At 43.7% G+C, this 16,825-nt stretch overlaps 1 protein-coding gene across 3 annotated transcripts in view; it reads right to left on the reverse strand.

The window, feature by feature from the left end:
* Nucleotides 1-2,090: 2,090 nt before the first annotated feature.
* The window catches only part of ABTB3 (ankyrin repeat and BTB domain containing 3), a 172,589-nt gene continuing 157,854 nt past the window's right edge, over nt 2,091-16,825 (reverse strand). For all 3 annotated transcript variants that reach the window (XM_061371819.1, XM_061371818.1, XM_061371817.1), the window contains 6 exons: nt 11,968-12,073; nt 11,079-11,181; nt 9,181-9,262; nt 8,257-8,325; nt 5,043-5,156; nt 2,091-2,345 (listed from right to left, as the gene is read on the reverse strand). In XM_061371819.1, coding sequence (XP_061227803.1) covers nt 2,136-2,345; nt 5,043-5,156; nt 8,257-8,325; nt 9,181-9,262; nt 11,079-11,181; nt 11,968-12,073 — 684 coding nt within the window. In that variant the 3' untranslated portion in view covers nt 2,091-2,135. The remainder of the gene's footprint in view (nt 2,346-5,042; nt 5,157-8,256; nt 8,326-9,180; nt 9,263-11,078; nt 11,182-11,967; nt 12,074-16,825) is intronic.

Raw genomic sequence — 16,825 nt, forward strand, 5'->3', positions numbered from 1 at the left:
TTTTGCCTATGGATATACACATACACAACTCCTGATGGTTTTGTTGGGCAGTACATGTGTACCCAAGAGAAGAATTTTAGTATCATGATTATTGTTTGGAAAACTTTGCTATTTTAAACCATGAAGCTGTGGGGTGAGGTCTGCTTCTATCCAGTTAGCACTGGCATGGAAAGATGGGTTTCCATAGAAAAGGACACACACCAAATGACAGCAAGCACCCCTGCATGTTCCTCTGCGTCAACCATGGTCTTGCCTCGCTAGGATCACAATGTTCACACAGAAGTTGCCATTACCCAAATGTTCCAGACAGCATCTTGTGTGAACATCTACTATATGCAGGGGGGGGGGGGGGAAAGGTCTAATTGACTGACATGCTGAGTCTCTGTGACATTAGTGGCAGTTTAGACATTTTTTAATGTGTTGCAGAAGATGCAGAGGCTTTAAAAGACCAAGCACACAGGAGGATTTACACCTCAGATTCATAAACCAGCTTCCTACCGTGTTGGTAGCTAGAGCCAAAACTGTGTTCACTGAGAATCCAAAAGCTACCAACATGGAAGAGCACTCAATGTAGATAACTCAACAAAAGAACAAGAGGTTAACATGCACTGTCAAAATAAAACTTCTAAAGTTTGTGAACTGGGCACAGTTTCTGAACAGCATCCTAGAAAATAAATACATTAATGTCAATTTGGCTTGGAGAAGGCAATCTCTTTGCCTACTTCTTGCTATGGTTTTCAGAGACACAGCATCAGGGACGTTGTGGCACGTAGCAGATTTGCTTTGCTAACAGTATGCTGCAAAATAAACAAAGCTTTAACATTAAATCACACCTCCCATCCCACCCCACCAACCCCTGCACTGTAGATAACCTATACATTCTCAGGATACAGTGAGAAATCATTCTATCAGACATATTTAATTATAACTTAAAAAAGTCTAACTCAGACAATCTCCGGCCAGTAGCAAAGTATCAACACATAACTGAAGTAAAGATCTGTTATTATCACTTCACTGTAACAAACAGAAATCATCACCTCCAGAAGGGTCTCCAGGGGTATTGTATCACAACCAGTCGCACCAAATGAAAAAATGTGCTAATTTCACAAATGAAGTTTGACAAGAAGTAACACTGCATTTGTCTTGGCAAAACGAAGCACGAACGTAACATCTCACAGGTACAGTTACCATGCAAATGCATGTTGAGTTTGTCATTGTTTTCAATCCCAAATCATGAGTATCATGCAGTTCTCCTGCCCCCCCCACCCCCACCCCCCAACTACTGTATTAGAGATAGTCTGGGTAATGTACCTCTGTGGTGTAATCGTAGCCTGTTAGGCAAGATTATACCACCCTAGGAAAGAATGCAAGCAAAACTTGATCATATGTATGTTTACACAATGTACATTTTTACCATTTAAAAAACCAAAACATGTTACATAGATCCTCAAACACAGCTCTGTTGAAAATTAAATTTTAAGCTTAAGAAATCATTTTTAAACTACAAGGCCACCCCGTTATTTTTTATGAACAATTTAAAAAGTTCCCACCCCTAAAAATCTGTCAGTATATTCCCTCAGCTGCAACAGGCTTACCCACTCTCTAATACAGTTGATCTTTGCTTGACAGCAGTAACAGTTCTTACATTTCTTAAATTCATGAGATAATGGTTTCCGGGATAGATATAGTTCTTAAGTATGTAACACAGGAACAAATCTGCCTTAAGTGATCAATTGGTCAATTCTGGTGTTCCCCGGCACCACCGCTCAGTCAGGGGCTTCTGGTGTTCACCGAGTTCTGGCTTTTGTTGGCATCAAGCTCCACAACCACATGTATGTGCGTGTGTGTGTGTCTTTGTGTTCAGAAATTCAGTACAACAGCAATTCACTGGATACACCGGTACCCTGTTTGCTCAAAAACATGGAGGAGCTTTTGTCTTCCACACTCCCTCATCCAGACGGGACCGCGGCCCCTGCGCAGCACCTTTGGCCAACACGGAACTATTTGGATGCAAAGTAGAATTTTTTTAATTGCTTTTTTCGTAGTCGTTTAAGCAACTGCAATGGGTTTAGGCAACTGCCACAGCAGACTTAACTTGCAGGGTCTTTATTAGAGCGTTACCGTCTTCCACAGCTTTACACAATGGAGCCCTTTGAAGAAGACAAATGGATTGACTGAATCCTTGTGGCCAACGTCCTCTGTAAGTCCTGTAGTACATTTTGACCAGACGTTTCTCCATTCTTGTCATACAACAGCTGTTTGAACGCTTCGTTTTCAATGAGGACCATCATATTTTTTAGAAAGTAGCCTTCACAATAGGAAGATAGTTCTGTGACTCCGAGAAACTACAAGAAGTGAAATTAGAGAAAGATAAACCCGCTCAGCAAATACAGTGCACAAGAGCTGCATACAAACAAACACACAAGCTAAGCCTTGCAGACAGGCAGAGTAATGCTTACACATGTATGTCTGGGAAAACGTACTACAGACCAAGTTTCATGAATGCCATCCTTAGTAAGGATGGGACATATGACTGCAGAAACCTCTCAGGCAGAGTTTCTTGCTTCAAGAAATCTTTAGAGGGGAAATGGAGGTTTGTAGAGCACATGTAGAGCAAACCTTAAATGTGTGAGTGAAAATGTATGAGCAAACCTTAAATGGCCCACGCTGGTCATTTGATGGGTGACCTGTATTGGTCACAGAATCATAGAATGGTTTGGATTGGAAAGGACTTCAAAACTCATCCAGTTCCAAACCCCTGCCATGGGCAGGGACACCTTCCACTAGACCACGTTGCTCAAATCTGTAGATCCTGTGGTCATACAAAGAGTATAGCCACGATATGCCACTATAGCTGTAATTATAAGCATACAAATACAGAGAGTAGTGCTCAGCCTACCCTCCTACCCAAGTAAGCTCCTGCAAAGTCTGAGCTCTGAGTAAAGAGTCTCTAGACCAACCTGTCTGCACATCTCCTTCTGGAAGGGCAGGTCTCAGCACCACCTGAGTGCCTGCAGATGCAGCTGAGCTTGTAAAGACTAGAAACGGTGCCTACAGCAGGAGCAAGATACTTAAAACCTGCTCCTGGCTGATGTGGTGGTTCCTGGCTTCAGTGCCTGCTCACCTTATTCGCAGCCTAACTGCTGTCTAACACGAGTTTCTTCCATGCTTCAGAGAGCAACATGGAAAAGCAGACAGCTGGCTGGCAAGCTGCACTTAAAACTGCGTGTGAGCTCCTCTGGCTCATCACAACCATCTGGCCTCTTCCACCACATACCATTATCTCATATTCACATAATAACCAAATGAAGCTACTGTGTGACAGGAGCACTCTGGGCAGAACAATCTGTGCTCAGACTAATCACCTGCACATCACACAGACAGGGAACCAAAAGATGGAGTGCCTTCTCTTCTCTGCAGACAGCATAATAGAGAGGTATCCGAACTAGCTTTAAATGTGTGGGTTCAGGTCCTGGACACCTAGCTATAGCAGTATGAAGCTTAGCCCATGTAATATACTGGAAGCAAGGTAAACTAGCCCATGCAGAGCTCTAGGGTGATGTGGCTTAATGAAGTCAAGATTTCATTCACAGCTGGCTTGGCTGTCTCGGCAATGCGCAACCCACATCAGTGCTAACATGACCCCGGCCATGAAAGCCTCTCAAGGACACCATTTCTACTGCCACCACTGGAAGATGCAGGCAAAAAAACCTTGCAGGCTGGGGCCCTTGCAGGCAAACAAGGAGCTGGATTTAATCACTGGGTTTGTTCAGTCCCATCACCAGTGGTATTCAAGTCCCTTAGACAGGTATAAAGTTCCATGTAAGAACTTTCTTCAATCAGAATGTAATAACAGCTACATTTCACAATTCAAAGAAAACATGTGATTTTAAACCAAAATCATTCTTTTACTTTTAGTAACTAATAAAAACTGAGAAGCTCCTACATGAGCTAGAAGATAAATCAGGTATTTTTCAAAAGATTCTTGCACTGCTGATTTTATTTTTCTATTACAATAAATGGATCTGCAGATAAAACTCATTTCTTATTCATTTTATAGGTGGAACTTTATGCTATTTCAAACACTGATTGCATGTTATCTGTACATCAAGACTTAACATTACTACTTTCTGTAAGAAATACCTGATAATGTGAATAGAGGTCTGCAGGGGTTTGGAGCAATCTGCAGGATTATTGTCTTCAATCAAACCTCCATGTCATGCTGCACCATTTTATCATTCGTATAGACCATGTAAGTTTAGAAAAATAATCTAAGGAATGCTCTAAAAATATTTTGTCACAACTATTTGTGTATTGTTTTCGTCTTCTGAATGAAAGTCTTAACTACTAAGTACACAAAAGGAGGAGAAAAACCTGAAACTAATCAATGTGGCAACCACCTCCATCAATGAGCAAAAATAGGTTTTCCAGGTCAAAAAATGCCATGCTTTTATGCCTAATGGCTTAGGCCCCCTCACAAGCTAAGTAAATAATTTGATTCCAGTTAGGAAGCTGCAAATCTCTCTGAGACACAAAATTCTTGTTACCATCCATGCATGGCTCTGAGACGTACTTTGACAGCATGGCATTTTTATATATTGACAAGCTGTCACCAGCATGGAGTATATCACCCCAGTGGGCTTCACGCAGGAGGGAAAGAGGAGTTGTAACAGAACCATGTGGCTTGGAAGGTGAAAGAGAGGTGTCTTACTCACTTAGGTGATTCCTGTTGAATAACGCAGCAGTTTGGGTTGCCATGACAAGGGATAGATCTGCCACACGGTGGTACACTCAAATTGAATTTGAACCGCATAGGGAAGGAGGTGAGAAGTTGCCACTGATGCTCTTACACTACATGATTTAGGACTGTCACTATACTAGGTACCTACTGGCCACTCAGTCACAGTAAATGAATGACAAATCTTAGATACATAAAAACATACTAAGCATACAATATATGTATGTATCACCACTTATCTTACCAGTGACCTATGGATATGAGGACAGACACATAACATGCAAGCATATGCAGTTATTTTTACCTTGGCATGATTATAAATATCCACACAGTTTTCTGTATTAATGCTTTTTGCACAAATGATCTCACAGTGTCGTTGTAAAGCTTCAAGCTGGAAAAATTTAGCAGCAGAGAGAAGCTAAAAAAAAAAAGAAGGGAAAAAAACCAGTCAAAACTGCTGAGCGATACAGAATCAGAGCTTGCTTCTTTACTGTTTCATTATATTTCTTTCTCTGCCCCTACTTCAGTTAGCATGAAAGTACTGACAGTCAGAATGAGAAGGTTGCTTGGTTGCTTCAACCCTTTGCAGTCTCCTCTAGATCGCACTGGGGGAAGCTGTCCATGGGAAGAACACCACAGGCTGCTCAGACCCATGTGCTAACTTTGGAATAGGGGCAGTGGTGGGGGGAAAGAGAAAAACGAAACGGCAGCTTGGAGAGTCTCTGGTCACTTTGAATCATGACTTGGCAAGGAGAGATCTGCAATTACATTCCAGGGAAAAAAAACCCAGTTCAACCGTTCCCCAAGCTGTAGCTGAAACACGGCACCTGGGCTGGGTATGGGGATTTCAGCAGAAGGACCAGGACAAGAGGACAGAGGAATTCAAACCAGATGATGATGACCACTCTGAGCAGACTTAAAAGTCTAGAGTGGCAATAAACTTCAAATCTGTCACCTCAGCAGGCTCAAGGAAGTGGAATCAGATCTCCACATGCGCCTTGCTCTAGCTTGTGAGCAGCAGTAAGGTCACGTCTAGGCCATGGCCACTAAAACACTGGCTGACTCCACATTACTCCAAGGAGTGGGTGCACAGTGGGATACAGTGCAAAGGTGGAACCAGCTTGGTGCAAGGCAGTGCCTAGTTAACACTCGTGTTAGTGTCATGTCTATATCGCTGTACTACCATGACTCTCCTGCCATCAGGACTCAAGCTGACCTCCCTCTTCATCCCTGCATCCACCCTATGGATATACTACCTGGATTGGTACTGCCTTGGGATCTATGGGCATGACCTGAACCCGTGGCGTGAAAATAGCTTGAATTTTGATTTCTCCAACTGATTCCAGTAGTGCCAAGGTTTCTGCTATTGCTCCATTTCTGTCCTTTCACAGCAAGGAAAAAGGATTTCATTTTTTGTCTTTCCATGTTAGGTCATTGCCTCTTGCTCCCTGCTCTGGTTTAGAAAGCAGGGGTTCTTCGTTGTTGACACCTTGCTCTAATCTAGCCAGGTCTCTTAGGCCAAGCTTTTCAGGTGTTTAGGCATTTATATGGCCCTTCCCATCAATAACTGCATGACAAAAAGCTATCCTGTGAATCCCAAAAGGGCTTTCATGCCACTAGGTAGAAGCACTGGGGAACAAACCCCTGAAACTTCTGTGACATTACTCTAACTTCTCCTATGCAGTCTGCTTGAGCTCTGCTTTAATCCCATAAATAAATCCAAGTGTTCAAAATCTGCAGCGCTGATGTGACAGCAGCCAGCTGGCCCCAATTATGAATTGCAGCAAAGATTTCTGTGGAGTATTTCTGGTGCTTCTTGTTATCTTATTTGTAATAAGGCAAGTTGCTAAATGCAGTTTTGAAAGATAAAGCCAAATCCTATTCCAGCTGTCTCTGTGGCTCAAGCAGTCACGTGCTGGTTTGCAATTACTGTAAACTGTGAGGAACCGTGGCTAGATTTGTTATCAACAGATCAATCAATCAGTCATACATTCTTGAGTCACAGAAGTTTTGAGATGTCACAAAAGTAGAGCAAGCTGCCAGCTGAACTGCAGCACAAGCTTTTTTAACAGTCTAGGTGGTAACACAGGCATCTCTATAAAGCTGTTGCACTGCCTCGTCTACGACTCCTTATTCCAGGGAGGGTAAGAAATTCAGGAGCTTCTGTCAAAACTACAAGTGAAATCGTACGAGATTTCATGCAAGGTATGAGAATCAGTGACCTTGTCCTATAAAGATCAGAAAGTCAGTGTGGGTATGCTTAGTTGAAAATCCACCACCTGCCCCAGAAAGGGGTAATTTCAGTCCCGACCAGTTCCATCCTCTGACTGCCAGGAGGGCTGGTACGGATGTCCCTGTACCCATCAGAATTGATTCACCCTGGCCACTTGTACCCCAAAGAGTTGCTCCCAATCTGTGGTTAGCAGTACTTTGGTAAAAGCCAAGTGTTGCATAGATGCCCCAGGCAACAGTGTCACAGGGACAGGCTAACTAATGTAAGCAACAATAAAACATCGTGGTAGACTATAATCTGTACACTAGCTGTTCAAGATTTTAGTATTTACTGTCCTGCATTATTTTTGGCTGCCATAATTTGGTGACTGTCAACAGGAAAACTCCCTCAATGGCTATCAAGAATTTTCTCTAATATCTCTTAGTTCAATTTAGTTGAGGTCCTTAGGTTGATCATAGCTGGCAATGACAGCATACAGTATTTGGAAGAGGATGACTTAACATCCGTAGAGGTTGCGGATGTGTGGCTACATTGACAGCTCAGTCAGTCCAGCTGGCTTGGTTTGACTTTCACAAATGGGCACAATGGCACTGGATGTTTTAAATCCAGCGAGAAAGGAGCAAAGAAGTCTCTGTAGTTCAGGGAGCATCTTAAAGTATTATTCAGAAAACTTGACAGTCACATGCTTGAAATTGAACTGAACTGTGATTCCAGTGGGTTTTCTTGCATGGTTAAAGCCTGGTACATGCCCAAGAACTCTCCCGAGTGAAGAACCCAACTGGATGCTTTTATGCTGTTGAGACGGGTCTGGACATGCAAGCCTGAGGTAATAAACATAAAAGCAAGAGTGTGTCAGAGGGAAGCTGACTGGCTCAGCTGTAGCAGAGCACCTCACCTATTAGGCTGAAAGGTAGAGAGGATGGTATACTATGCTGTTGGGGGCTGATTCCAGATTGTGGTAACACCAGCTTTGCATTTCCTTGAAAGAGCTTCTCAAAGCACCTAACCATATATTTTTATTTCAGATACCTTTGGGGGGCTTGATGACCATAATTTTTATACCCTCTGTTCTCTGACAGCCAACTTCGTACTGGTAAAAGTTACCATTAACAGATGACTGGCAGAGAAGGAGACTGAGAGTCTCCTGCAGGACTCCAGACAGCCTGTGCACTGCTGGCTCTAACAGGAGTGTTCATGTCTTGCCCAATGGCCACATGCCCTTTGGTGAACGGTACAGAGATCACTTAGCATTGCTCCCACTTCAATTAAGATAAATGTCTCTTACCTCCATAATTTCATTATTTTTAATCAGGAGTGACTCTGCACCTCCATAATAAAGATACTGCATAACCAGCTGTAATAAAACAAAGGAAGGGTTTATAAAATGCAATCCAAGACATCAGGGAATAGGGAGTGATGTAAAGATTGCAGGCAATACCTAAGGCTCTCCAGCACCACCAAGGATTTGTAAATAAAACCAGCCCAAACCTCCCGATTTCAAGATATATTTTGTTACTCTCTCTCTGGAAGTACATCACTGATTCAGGAAAACGTAGCATATATAATGGTTATTCCCTTACTCCTTTCCTGGCAATGTCACCCCCACCTTCACCCAGCTGTGTGTGGGCATGCACGGATGATGAGAAAGAGTGGGGGAGGCTCTGCATTGTAATACAAGCCAGCTAAGATCCCTCTGCAGTGAGCTTCCAGCAAGCCTAAAGTTACTGTAGACAGCTGGGAATTATCTGCAGCAGCAGCAGTCGATACACGGAACTGTCTGAGCTCTGACTCAAATAGAGGGAAGCATATACATTTATATGCTTTGGCTACAGAAAGAAAGCTCTGTATTTTCATGGCAAAAAATTGACTGAACAATACTGCTAAGGTACAGAATAAACTGCTTCTCTTGCAAGTCTGTCCATTAAATACAGAAAGAGCCAGCAAGATAAAAAAGAGTCAGGTGCTTTACCTTGATATGCTCTGCTTTGTCTGCACAGCCCATATACATGCTGTTGAATCTGGTTGGGCACAACATTTGCAGTCAGTAGCACTCGGCAGCTTAGAGCATAAACAGAGGTGAAACCTGTGCTCATGAAACCACTACTCTGAGCTATGTGTTTTCTAAATACATACGTACTAATTTGGACAGGGCATGTACAATGTTCCTATTACATGTTCCATTCAAATTCAATGTGAGAACTGACTTTACCTGAAAGATGGGGTACTTCACATAGTTGATCTCAATACAAGTACTATCAGACGCAGGCTTGCTAGACAGCAGTGCTTTAAACCTAGATAAAAAGGAGCACGATTGAAATACCAGCCCAATTATCTCTGTGAAAAGGCACAGTGAAGTGGAAGGACAGCATCAGCTCTTACAAATACAGTACACTGAAATGAATGGATTTGTCACTAAAACACATCAAGATTTAGACACTGACATGAAGTTCAAACAAAAAGGAAGATGCCACTCTTTCAGGAGATTTCAATCTGAGATTTTGGAACAATACATCTAATACCACAACAAAATAAAATGTACATAAGAAATTTGGATTCTCTAATGGTGCATATTACAAAACCAAAACCATTGTTTTCTTTCCCTCTCGCCCCTTGGAGGCAACATGATCTTTTAGGAAGACATGCAACATTTAAAAACAGCACACCTTCTTTCTTTGAAGGACATAAATTTTGGCCTATGTTCATTATGCTGCTTTAAAAAAAGTGGTTTGGAAAAAAATATTAAAGCAGCTACACTAAGACTTTTCATGCTACATATATGTAGGCTCAGTACACTTGTGTAAGAGGCAGGAGAGAAAACTGGACAAGTTGCTGTTCTCTGATTATCAAAACCTGAAATTCAGACACAAGTTTCTGGAGAAAACCCCACATTCTAAGTTAATAATTGCAGACTTATGTGAGACATATCTGTATGTAGCAATCTATTTCTCAAAACCAGATATTCCCATTGATCAGAAGACAAAAATAGGAAATATGCTGTCAGAAACATCTGCCCTTGTACTTCTTCTTTTTGGTAATTCACCTGACCTTCCAAGAGTAGTGCAAAGCTTGGCTTATCTATCAAGACCAGCATTTGCTGGATGGTAACCTTTTCCACATCATGACTGCATCTTGTTAATTAACATACAGATAACAATTGATTTGCTTTTACTAGTGTCAAACTCTATTATGAACACAGTTTAGTAGGTTTAAAGCTGGAGTTTGGAACATGTTTGTACCTCTACAAATAAGCTCCAAACCAAAACACCCATTTCTTAATAGAAGGCAGAGTTAGATAATGCAGTTGCTTTCTGCAGATCTCGTTACTCTGTGGTGTGGGTTGGCAGCACGACTAGCATCAGTTCCCACAGTAGCTCAACTCCCAAACTCAGTGGCTTGTCCTTGCCACATCTTGAAATAAGCTGCTATGGAGGACCAGCTAAAGTTGTTTCAAAGCACACCTTTAATTATAAAGCTGCATACAAATAAGGTTTGGGTTGTGCTGGGTATCCCATGTCCCGCCTTCTGAGCACAGGGAACGGACGATAAATACTGTCTTTGGATACAGTATGATACGTTTCACAGTTACTCAGTTTTATTTTAAAAGGGTCAAATGCTGTCAATGAAAGCAGTGATAGGAGTTAGTTTTTGATGGAGACTGCTTACACCGATGCAAGGCAGGATTTAGCCACAAGGCAGGATTTAGGCAGGATTTAGCCACAGGATAAATCATTAGCAATAAAAATATTAAGAGGCTCCTCTACGATCAAGAGGTGGATGCAGCAACGAGCTCCATGCAAATGCGCCTCAGTGGAATGAAGTCAGATGCATGGCCAGAAGCATGGATGATTTACTGGGTAGTAACCAAGTGATAGCAGGGCTTGTTAAGCACCCTGTAGATCAACAAGAAACAAGCTGTTGAGATGTTCTTCGTAGGAAAAACTTGAAGGCTGGGCCACTAACCTTCAAAGAATCTTAACATAAAAGAACAAAACAGAACAACACCCCCCCCCCCCCAACCACCTACAAAAGAAACCCAAACACCCCAACAAAACCAAACCACAAAATTAGATTTTTCGTTACAAAATCAGAAATGCCTCTTTATTTTACCTTGGTGATGCAGTAAACAGCAACACTCTATGTGCATAAAATGGTCTTCCTTCCACCAGAAATGTAACATCTGACATCTCTTTGTTGTTAAGAAAATGGGGATCTAGAATCACAAAAAGAATAAAAAAAAAAAAAAAAAGCCAATAACTTTGGTTTGAAGAGGTCATGAATGTACAGAATATTATCCTGGTTTGATAAAGATGACAATAGCGTGACAAGATATTGTTTTTAATTAAAGAGTAAAGCCTATGAAGCTGTTGTGGACAGCCTGAGACCCCAGACAGCCACATGGAGTTCAGATGAAGAGAATTCAAAGCTTTGAAGTCTGTGAGGACCTTTGCTGACAGCCAGCCATCCCCACCAAGGGGAGCTGGCACAGCCTCCCAGCTCTGCTACCCAAAGTAAACTACAGCTGAATGGATGCTGGAGGGCCCTATGGTTATTTATACCGTTATACCCCTCTCCCTGTGTGGGGAAGTCCTTCTGCCCAGGGGAGGGGTCCTGGAAAACCTCTCCGGTCTTCTCTTGGTCACATTAAAATGACCTGGGCTCTGTCTGCAGGCAAGGAGGGCTGTACTAGCCTGGCATCACCCACAGCCAGCCACAGCATTTTTGTATGTGGGCAGACATTTGGCTCCAAGCTTAGATTCCAGCCTAGTTATCAACACAGACAAATCTTTGCAGATTTATGGTCCCACTCTAACACATCTGATGACCCTCTTGATTTCAGTGGGAGTTTCAGGTCATGCTAAGTCGGGGGCCCTTTTTCTAGTTCTGCCTTTCAGATTCAGGTTTTCCTTTGACTCATGCCCACCCGGCACACAGCCAGGACACAGACTTCCCACAGCTCTCCTTTGAGAACCAACAAGCACTTTCAAGCTATGCTTACCAAGGCGAGAGGTCTGCTTGCGCTTAATTTCAACAAGCTTCGGAATAGGGTAGGGTCCATAGCAATGAGTGAAAATGACAGAGAGCTGCTGGCTGATCACTTCATTCTAAGCGAAAGAAAACAGATATATGCAATTTAAGCTCATTGTGCAAAGGAACATCAGTATGCCAAGGACATGTTACATTGCTCTCAAGAATTGCCTGTTTTGAGGCTGAAGAATGTGATTGCTGAAGCTTTATTAAAAATCAGATCTTAGGATTATCAGTATTTATTAGAAATGACAATTCTCATTTACTTGATTGCTGTGTCTCCTATGAGAATCAGTTAAAATGGAAAGTCCTCTCCTTGGACCAGAGGTCTTAATTTCTAAAGAGCTCCATAGCTCCTGTTCCTTCCATAGAAACAAATCTCCCTTACAATAGTGATTTCATTTTATTTGCAGGCTTGATGTACTGGAAAATGACTTTTTGTCACTCTCTAGAAAATGGTCATCGATTGTGTTTTAGAAAACCAGAGCTACAAACAGATACAGCTGTCCAGCCTGCATGCACTTCTAGAAGCAACCATCTCACAAACAGACCCTCCCCTACAAAGTGACCAAAGCATCACAGTCTGCTACTGCATCTCTCCTCATTCATTCCCAAATGTTTCGTTAATGTGCTCTTACAACACTAGCACTAGCCTGGGCATCACTGTCCTAAGGAAGCCATGAGACCATAACAGAACCAAGTCTGGATCCTGACTGTGTGCATTTGTTCCAAGACTCTAAGGGTACACCCATGGGACACTTTGCTAAGTGCTAAGCAACTTGAGTGTTCATATGCCTAAGCTGCAAGGATAGTGAAATGGATTTAGTGCTTAACTACCAAAGTCACAGCTGAAAGCAGGATTTAAAAGCTTTGGCAAATTCTTCCTCATGCTTTGCTGATAACAGAGGCAGGTCTAGCCAAGTTCAATGGTGCCACATGATGACATCTTTTAACTATGCTCTTGGTCGGTGATTCCGTTCCACACCAGGAAATTGAAGAGGCAAAGGTAGATATGAGAGGGTTCAAAGCCAAGGAAATAAGCAGGTGAGGGACAAAACATTCTAAATCTTAATAGAAAAATATGAGGAGTGTAGATGTTATACTAAAAATATCTCCATGCTTATAGAGTAGAAATTGAAGCTTTCCCTTCTCTGAGCACATTTCAGCTCAGTTTTAACAGTGATGATTCTCCTTAAATCCCACAAGAGACAAGGAGGAGCAGCAGAGATCTTGTAATGACTCCCTCACCACGTCTAATCAGATGGGGTGGGAAAGGGTAGCTTTGTCCTCACAGGCACAGGCTGATGTCAAAGGAAATTACACACGTTTGCCTGCAGGCGGGAGTTGGCTCCTATTCCTAAAATGCAGCATTGAAAGAAACGGTAAGATAAGAGAAACACTGATACTAAGAGACACCATTTAGCACTGTGCAGAGACCAGCCCTCAGAGAGGGTCTCACCACTGTGGCTCCAAGACAAGGAGGATGTCTCACTCTGGGGGCATCTCTCTGTTCAGCATCTTCCAGCCGGAGCTCTGCAAAATGCTTCACAAAGGGAATGAATCACAGGGCAAAGAGAAAAGGAAGGTTTAAGGCCAGATTTAAAGAAGGAAGTGACTCAGCTGCCAGGAGGGCTGGCTGGGAGAGCTCTAGACAGACAGGGCAGAAAGAGCAATTGCTTCTCTGCTTGGAAGGGCTGTGCTGAAGCGCTGTGGCTGACTGAGTCAGTCAGGGAGGAGTGTGTCTGGGGGGATGTTGATTACCAGCAGGGCAGCTCCCAGTTGGATCCAGCAGATGCTAAGAAGTCAGTAAATGCAAGAAAGGATGGGGATAATTCTGTGGTTCACAGCAGAGGGACACTTCTGGAGAGGAGAAGCGTAATTGGAAGAGCAATGCTAACCTTTACCCGTGGTGAATAAAGCAGAGTAACTGCACTGAAGAGGATAGCTACTGGCAGCTCCCTCTCGAAACCGCCAGGGTGCACAGGTCCTGTCTATGCCACTGAGGTTTTAGTGGGTCCATGAACTCACCAGTCACAGCCACAGCTGTGCTTGGGCAGTAGCTTTTTAAAAAGGCACAAATTCATCAATAAAGACAACCCATCTCCTCCTTCTGGGGTGCCTGTGGGAATGCACTGATGGAGTACTTGGGTATCGACTTCCCAGCACCTCATTAGGAGCCAGAGGTCTCACTCACCAGTCTGAGCTATGGCACCACGTGCCAGGATGTCCTGATGCACCGAGACCAGGGAAAAATGGGCAAAACCCAGTCACCCAGGTGGGTGAAGATCCCTACTCACAACTCCAACCAACGTGATGAACCCCATGGGAGCCTGCCTATGTAAGCAAGGTGCTGCCAGCTCCCTAGGTCACCATCAGGGCATGAACCCTGTGGTGTGCAGACACGAGCCCATTATAAAGTCCATTATAAAGCCACCTTGCCACTGACTGCCCACAAGTCTGTGAAAAACACAGTGCAGACAGCTCAGATTATCTCAAGATGTGATACACTCACATAAGAGATGCTTAAAAACCTCGAGAAAAGAGACCTTAGGACTGGCACATCAAAGAAAGGGAGGCCATCAGGCAGACAGTGGCTCGATGCGCTGCGGAACTTCAGACCTCCAGTGCAGGACTCTGATCTCATTTGGCAGAGAGGAGGTTTGGAGACCTTTGGCTTGTGTCGATAACATTAAATACTTACAACGCATGCCACTGAAAGGCTAAAAAGTGTGCTTGTCTAGCAAGCTCATTTAGAGCCATCGCTAACAAACAGCAGCAAGTTTTCTCCCTGAGACACAGGGAGGGGAGTGGTGAGCTATTACAGCACAGCAAGCTCGCCTCCCACACCACCCCACATGCAGCCAAGCTTACAGGGCTGTGGCTCTGGATCTGCTCCCCAGAGAGCCGCTGATGGGTTTTACCAAAAAACCAGGCAGAAAGAGGCAGCAAAGAGGAAAGCAATGCTTTGCTTGTCACTACATTGCTGGGGAAAAATCTGGCTTTTTAAAGCCAAATCCTGCTGTTAGAACAGGCTGAGCTGGGATGCCTATGAAGTAACTGGGAACAAATGCATGAGTCCATGACCTGGAGCACCAGCATTGCTCTAGCGGAGAGGATGACATGTCCAGCCTATTCAACCTTCCCCTTTGCACAGTGCCCACACTGGGAAGCTCAGATGATGCCCTGGTTAACACATCCATCCTGTTTAAGCACGGAGCTGAATAATTCCTCCTCTTTTATCCTATCAGCCTACCAGCTGACTGTGAAAGAACAGCTGTAAGAGCTTGCTGCAGCAGTTGTGGGTGGCGATATTAACACCAAAGTTTGTTTTCTTGCTACAGTTTGATGTTGGAAAACACTGTGCCAGGATGTGAGAGGCTGAGATCTGGAGCAAAGCCAGGTTCCTTTCAGACATGGGCGTTCACACACAAAGTGAGCTGATGCGCATATTCTGCTGTAGGAGGGGGAAGAAAACCTGGCATAGGATATAATAACAGTATTTACCTAGCCATAGGGGTAGTTTACAGATAGGCGAGAGGGAACAGGGAACAACAGTGAATCTTCTGAGGGAGATGGTGCTTCCAGGAGAGGGTTGGTTGGTGAGCAAGCAACTTTGCTTTGTAGATACGAGCGGTCTCCTGACTTAAAAGCGTTCTTCAGCAGAGATCTAAAGGAATTCCCCCGCTCCTGGTGAATGCACTTGAACTGTGAGGGGAATTCTTCTGCAGCAAAGCTGAAGGTTTTCAAGTTGCTGGAGCAGAGATGAGTGGATGATTGATCTGAAAAGAGGTGAAGACCTCCATGGGGAGTGCAGGGCTGTTTTTTCTTGAATGTCCATCTGATGAAAGTCTGTGGCAGGACTCAGGAAAGGCTCCTCCAGACTTCAGCACATACTCTGGGAGAGCTTGCTCCATTTCAGCTTACCCAGTTCAACCCAGCCTAGCCATTCTGGGACATGGACCTACAAGGTACGAGACACAGCTGGGAAATACATAGCCAGCTCTGTCCAGTACCTCTGGAAGGTACATGTCATCTTGGTGGCTATGCTCCAAACTCAAAGGAAGAAGTCTGGTAGGATTCACCAGTTAGACTAAGCTTTTACTCTTCTCTGATCACACTGTGCTTCACTTGCCTCTTTGTCATAGGCTTCCCCACTCCCACATCGTATCTCTCTGGATCACTCAAAACCCATACCCATTAGTTCCCCTTACTGGCTTACAGATATCCCACCACCTCCACGTTGGTGCCCTCTGCAGAGGTAACAAGTCAGGCTGCTTTGCTTTGCTTCTCAAATCCCAAGCAGTACTTTGAGTTTTCCTTCCATTGATGTTACCCTCACCAGCTCCGCCCCATTAATGCTGTTTTAACCTAAGTGTGCCAGGCCCTCAAATTCCTCTACCACAAAGCCTCAAAACCAAAAGCTCACCACATTAGGCAGAAAGGTAAAACACTTACTGTTCTGGGCCTGGTGTCTGCCTCTTAATACACATGTCCCCAGCAAGCAGAGAAGCCACACTGTTCATAGAACAGGGGTGCTGTCAAAACCATCCCCTGAACCTTTTCCATCCTTGCCCAGGTGTTTCCACTACAGTCCTCTGGCACAACTCACTTTTGTCAGCTGCCTCAAAACGCATTAAATGCCACTTTAGAGGGTCACTCCTAGATGATTAAGTAGCATACACATAATTAATACTAGTCAACAGCTGCAAAGGTAGGGAAGCCCCAGAGGTTGGAGATACAGTTAGAGGCAGTGAACTGCACAACAAAATGGGTTTTGTTAGTGCCAGGCTCAAGTCCTTCCACTGCAAATACAAACGGAAAAGAATTAA

Source organism: Neopsephotus bourkii, unplaced genomic scaffold (genome assembly GCF_033783945.1).
Source record: "Neopsephotus bourkii isolate Nb327-2 ecotype Australia unplaced genomic scaffold, CSIRO-AGI_Nbou_v1 NB_1589, whole genome shotgun sequence".
Taxonomy (NCBI): domain Eukaryota; kingdom Metazoa; phylum Chordata; class Aves; order Psittaciformes; family Psittacidae; genus Neopsephotus; species Neopsephotus bourkii.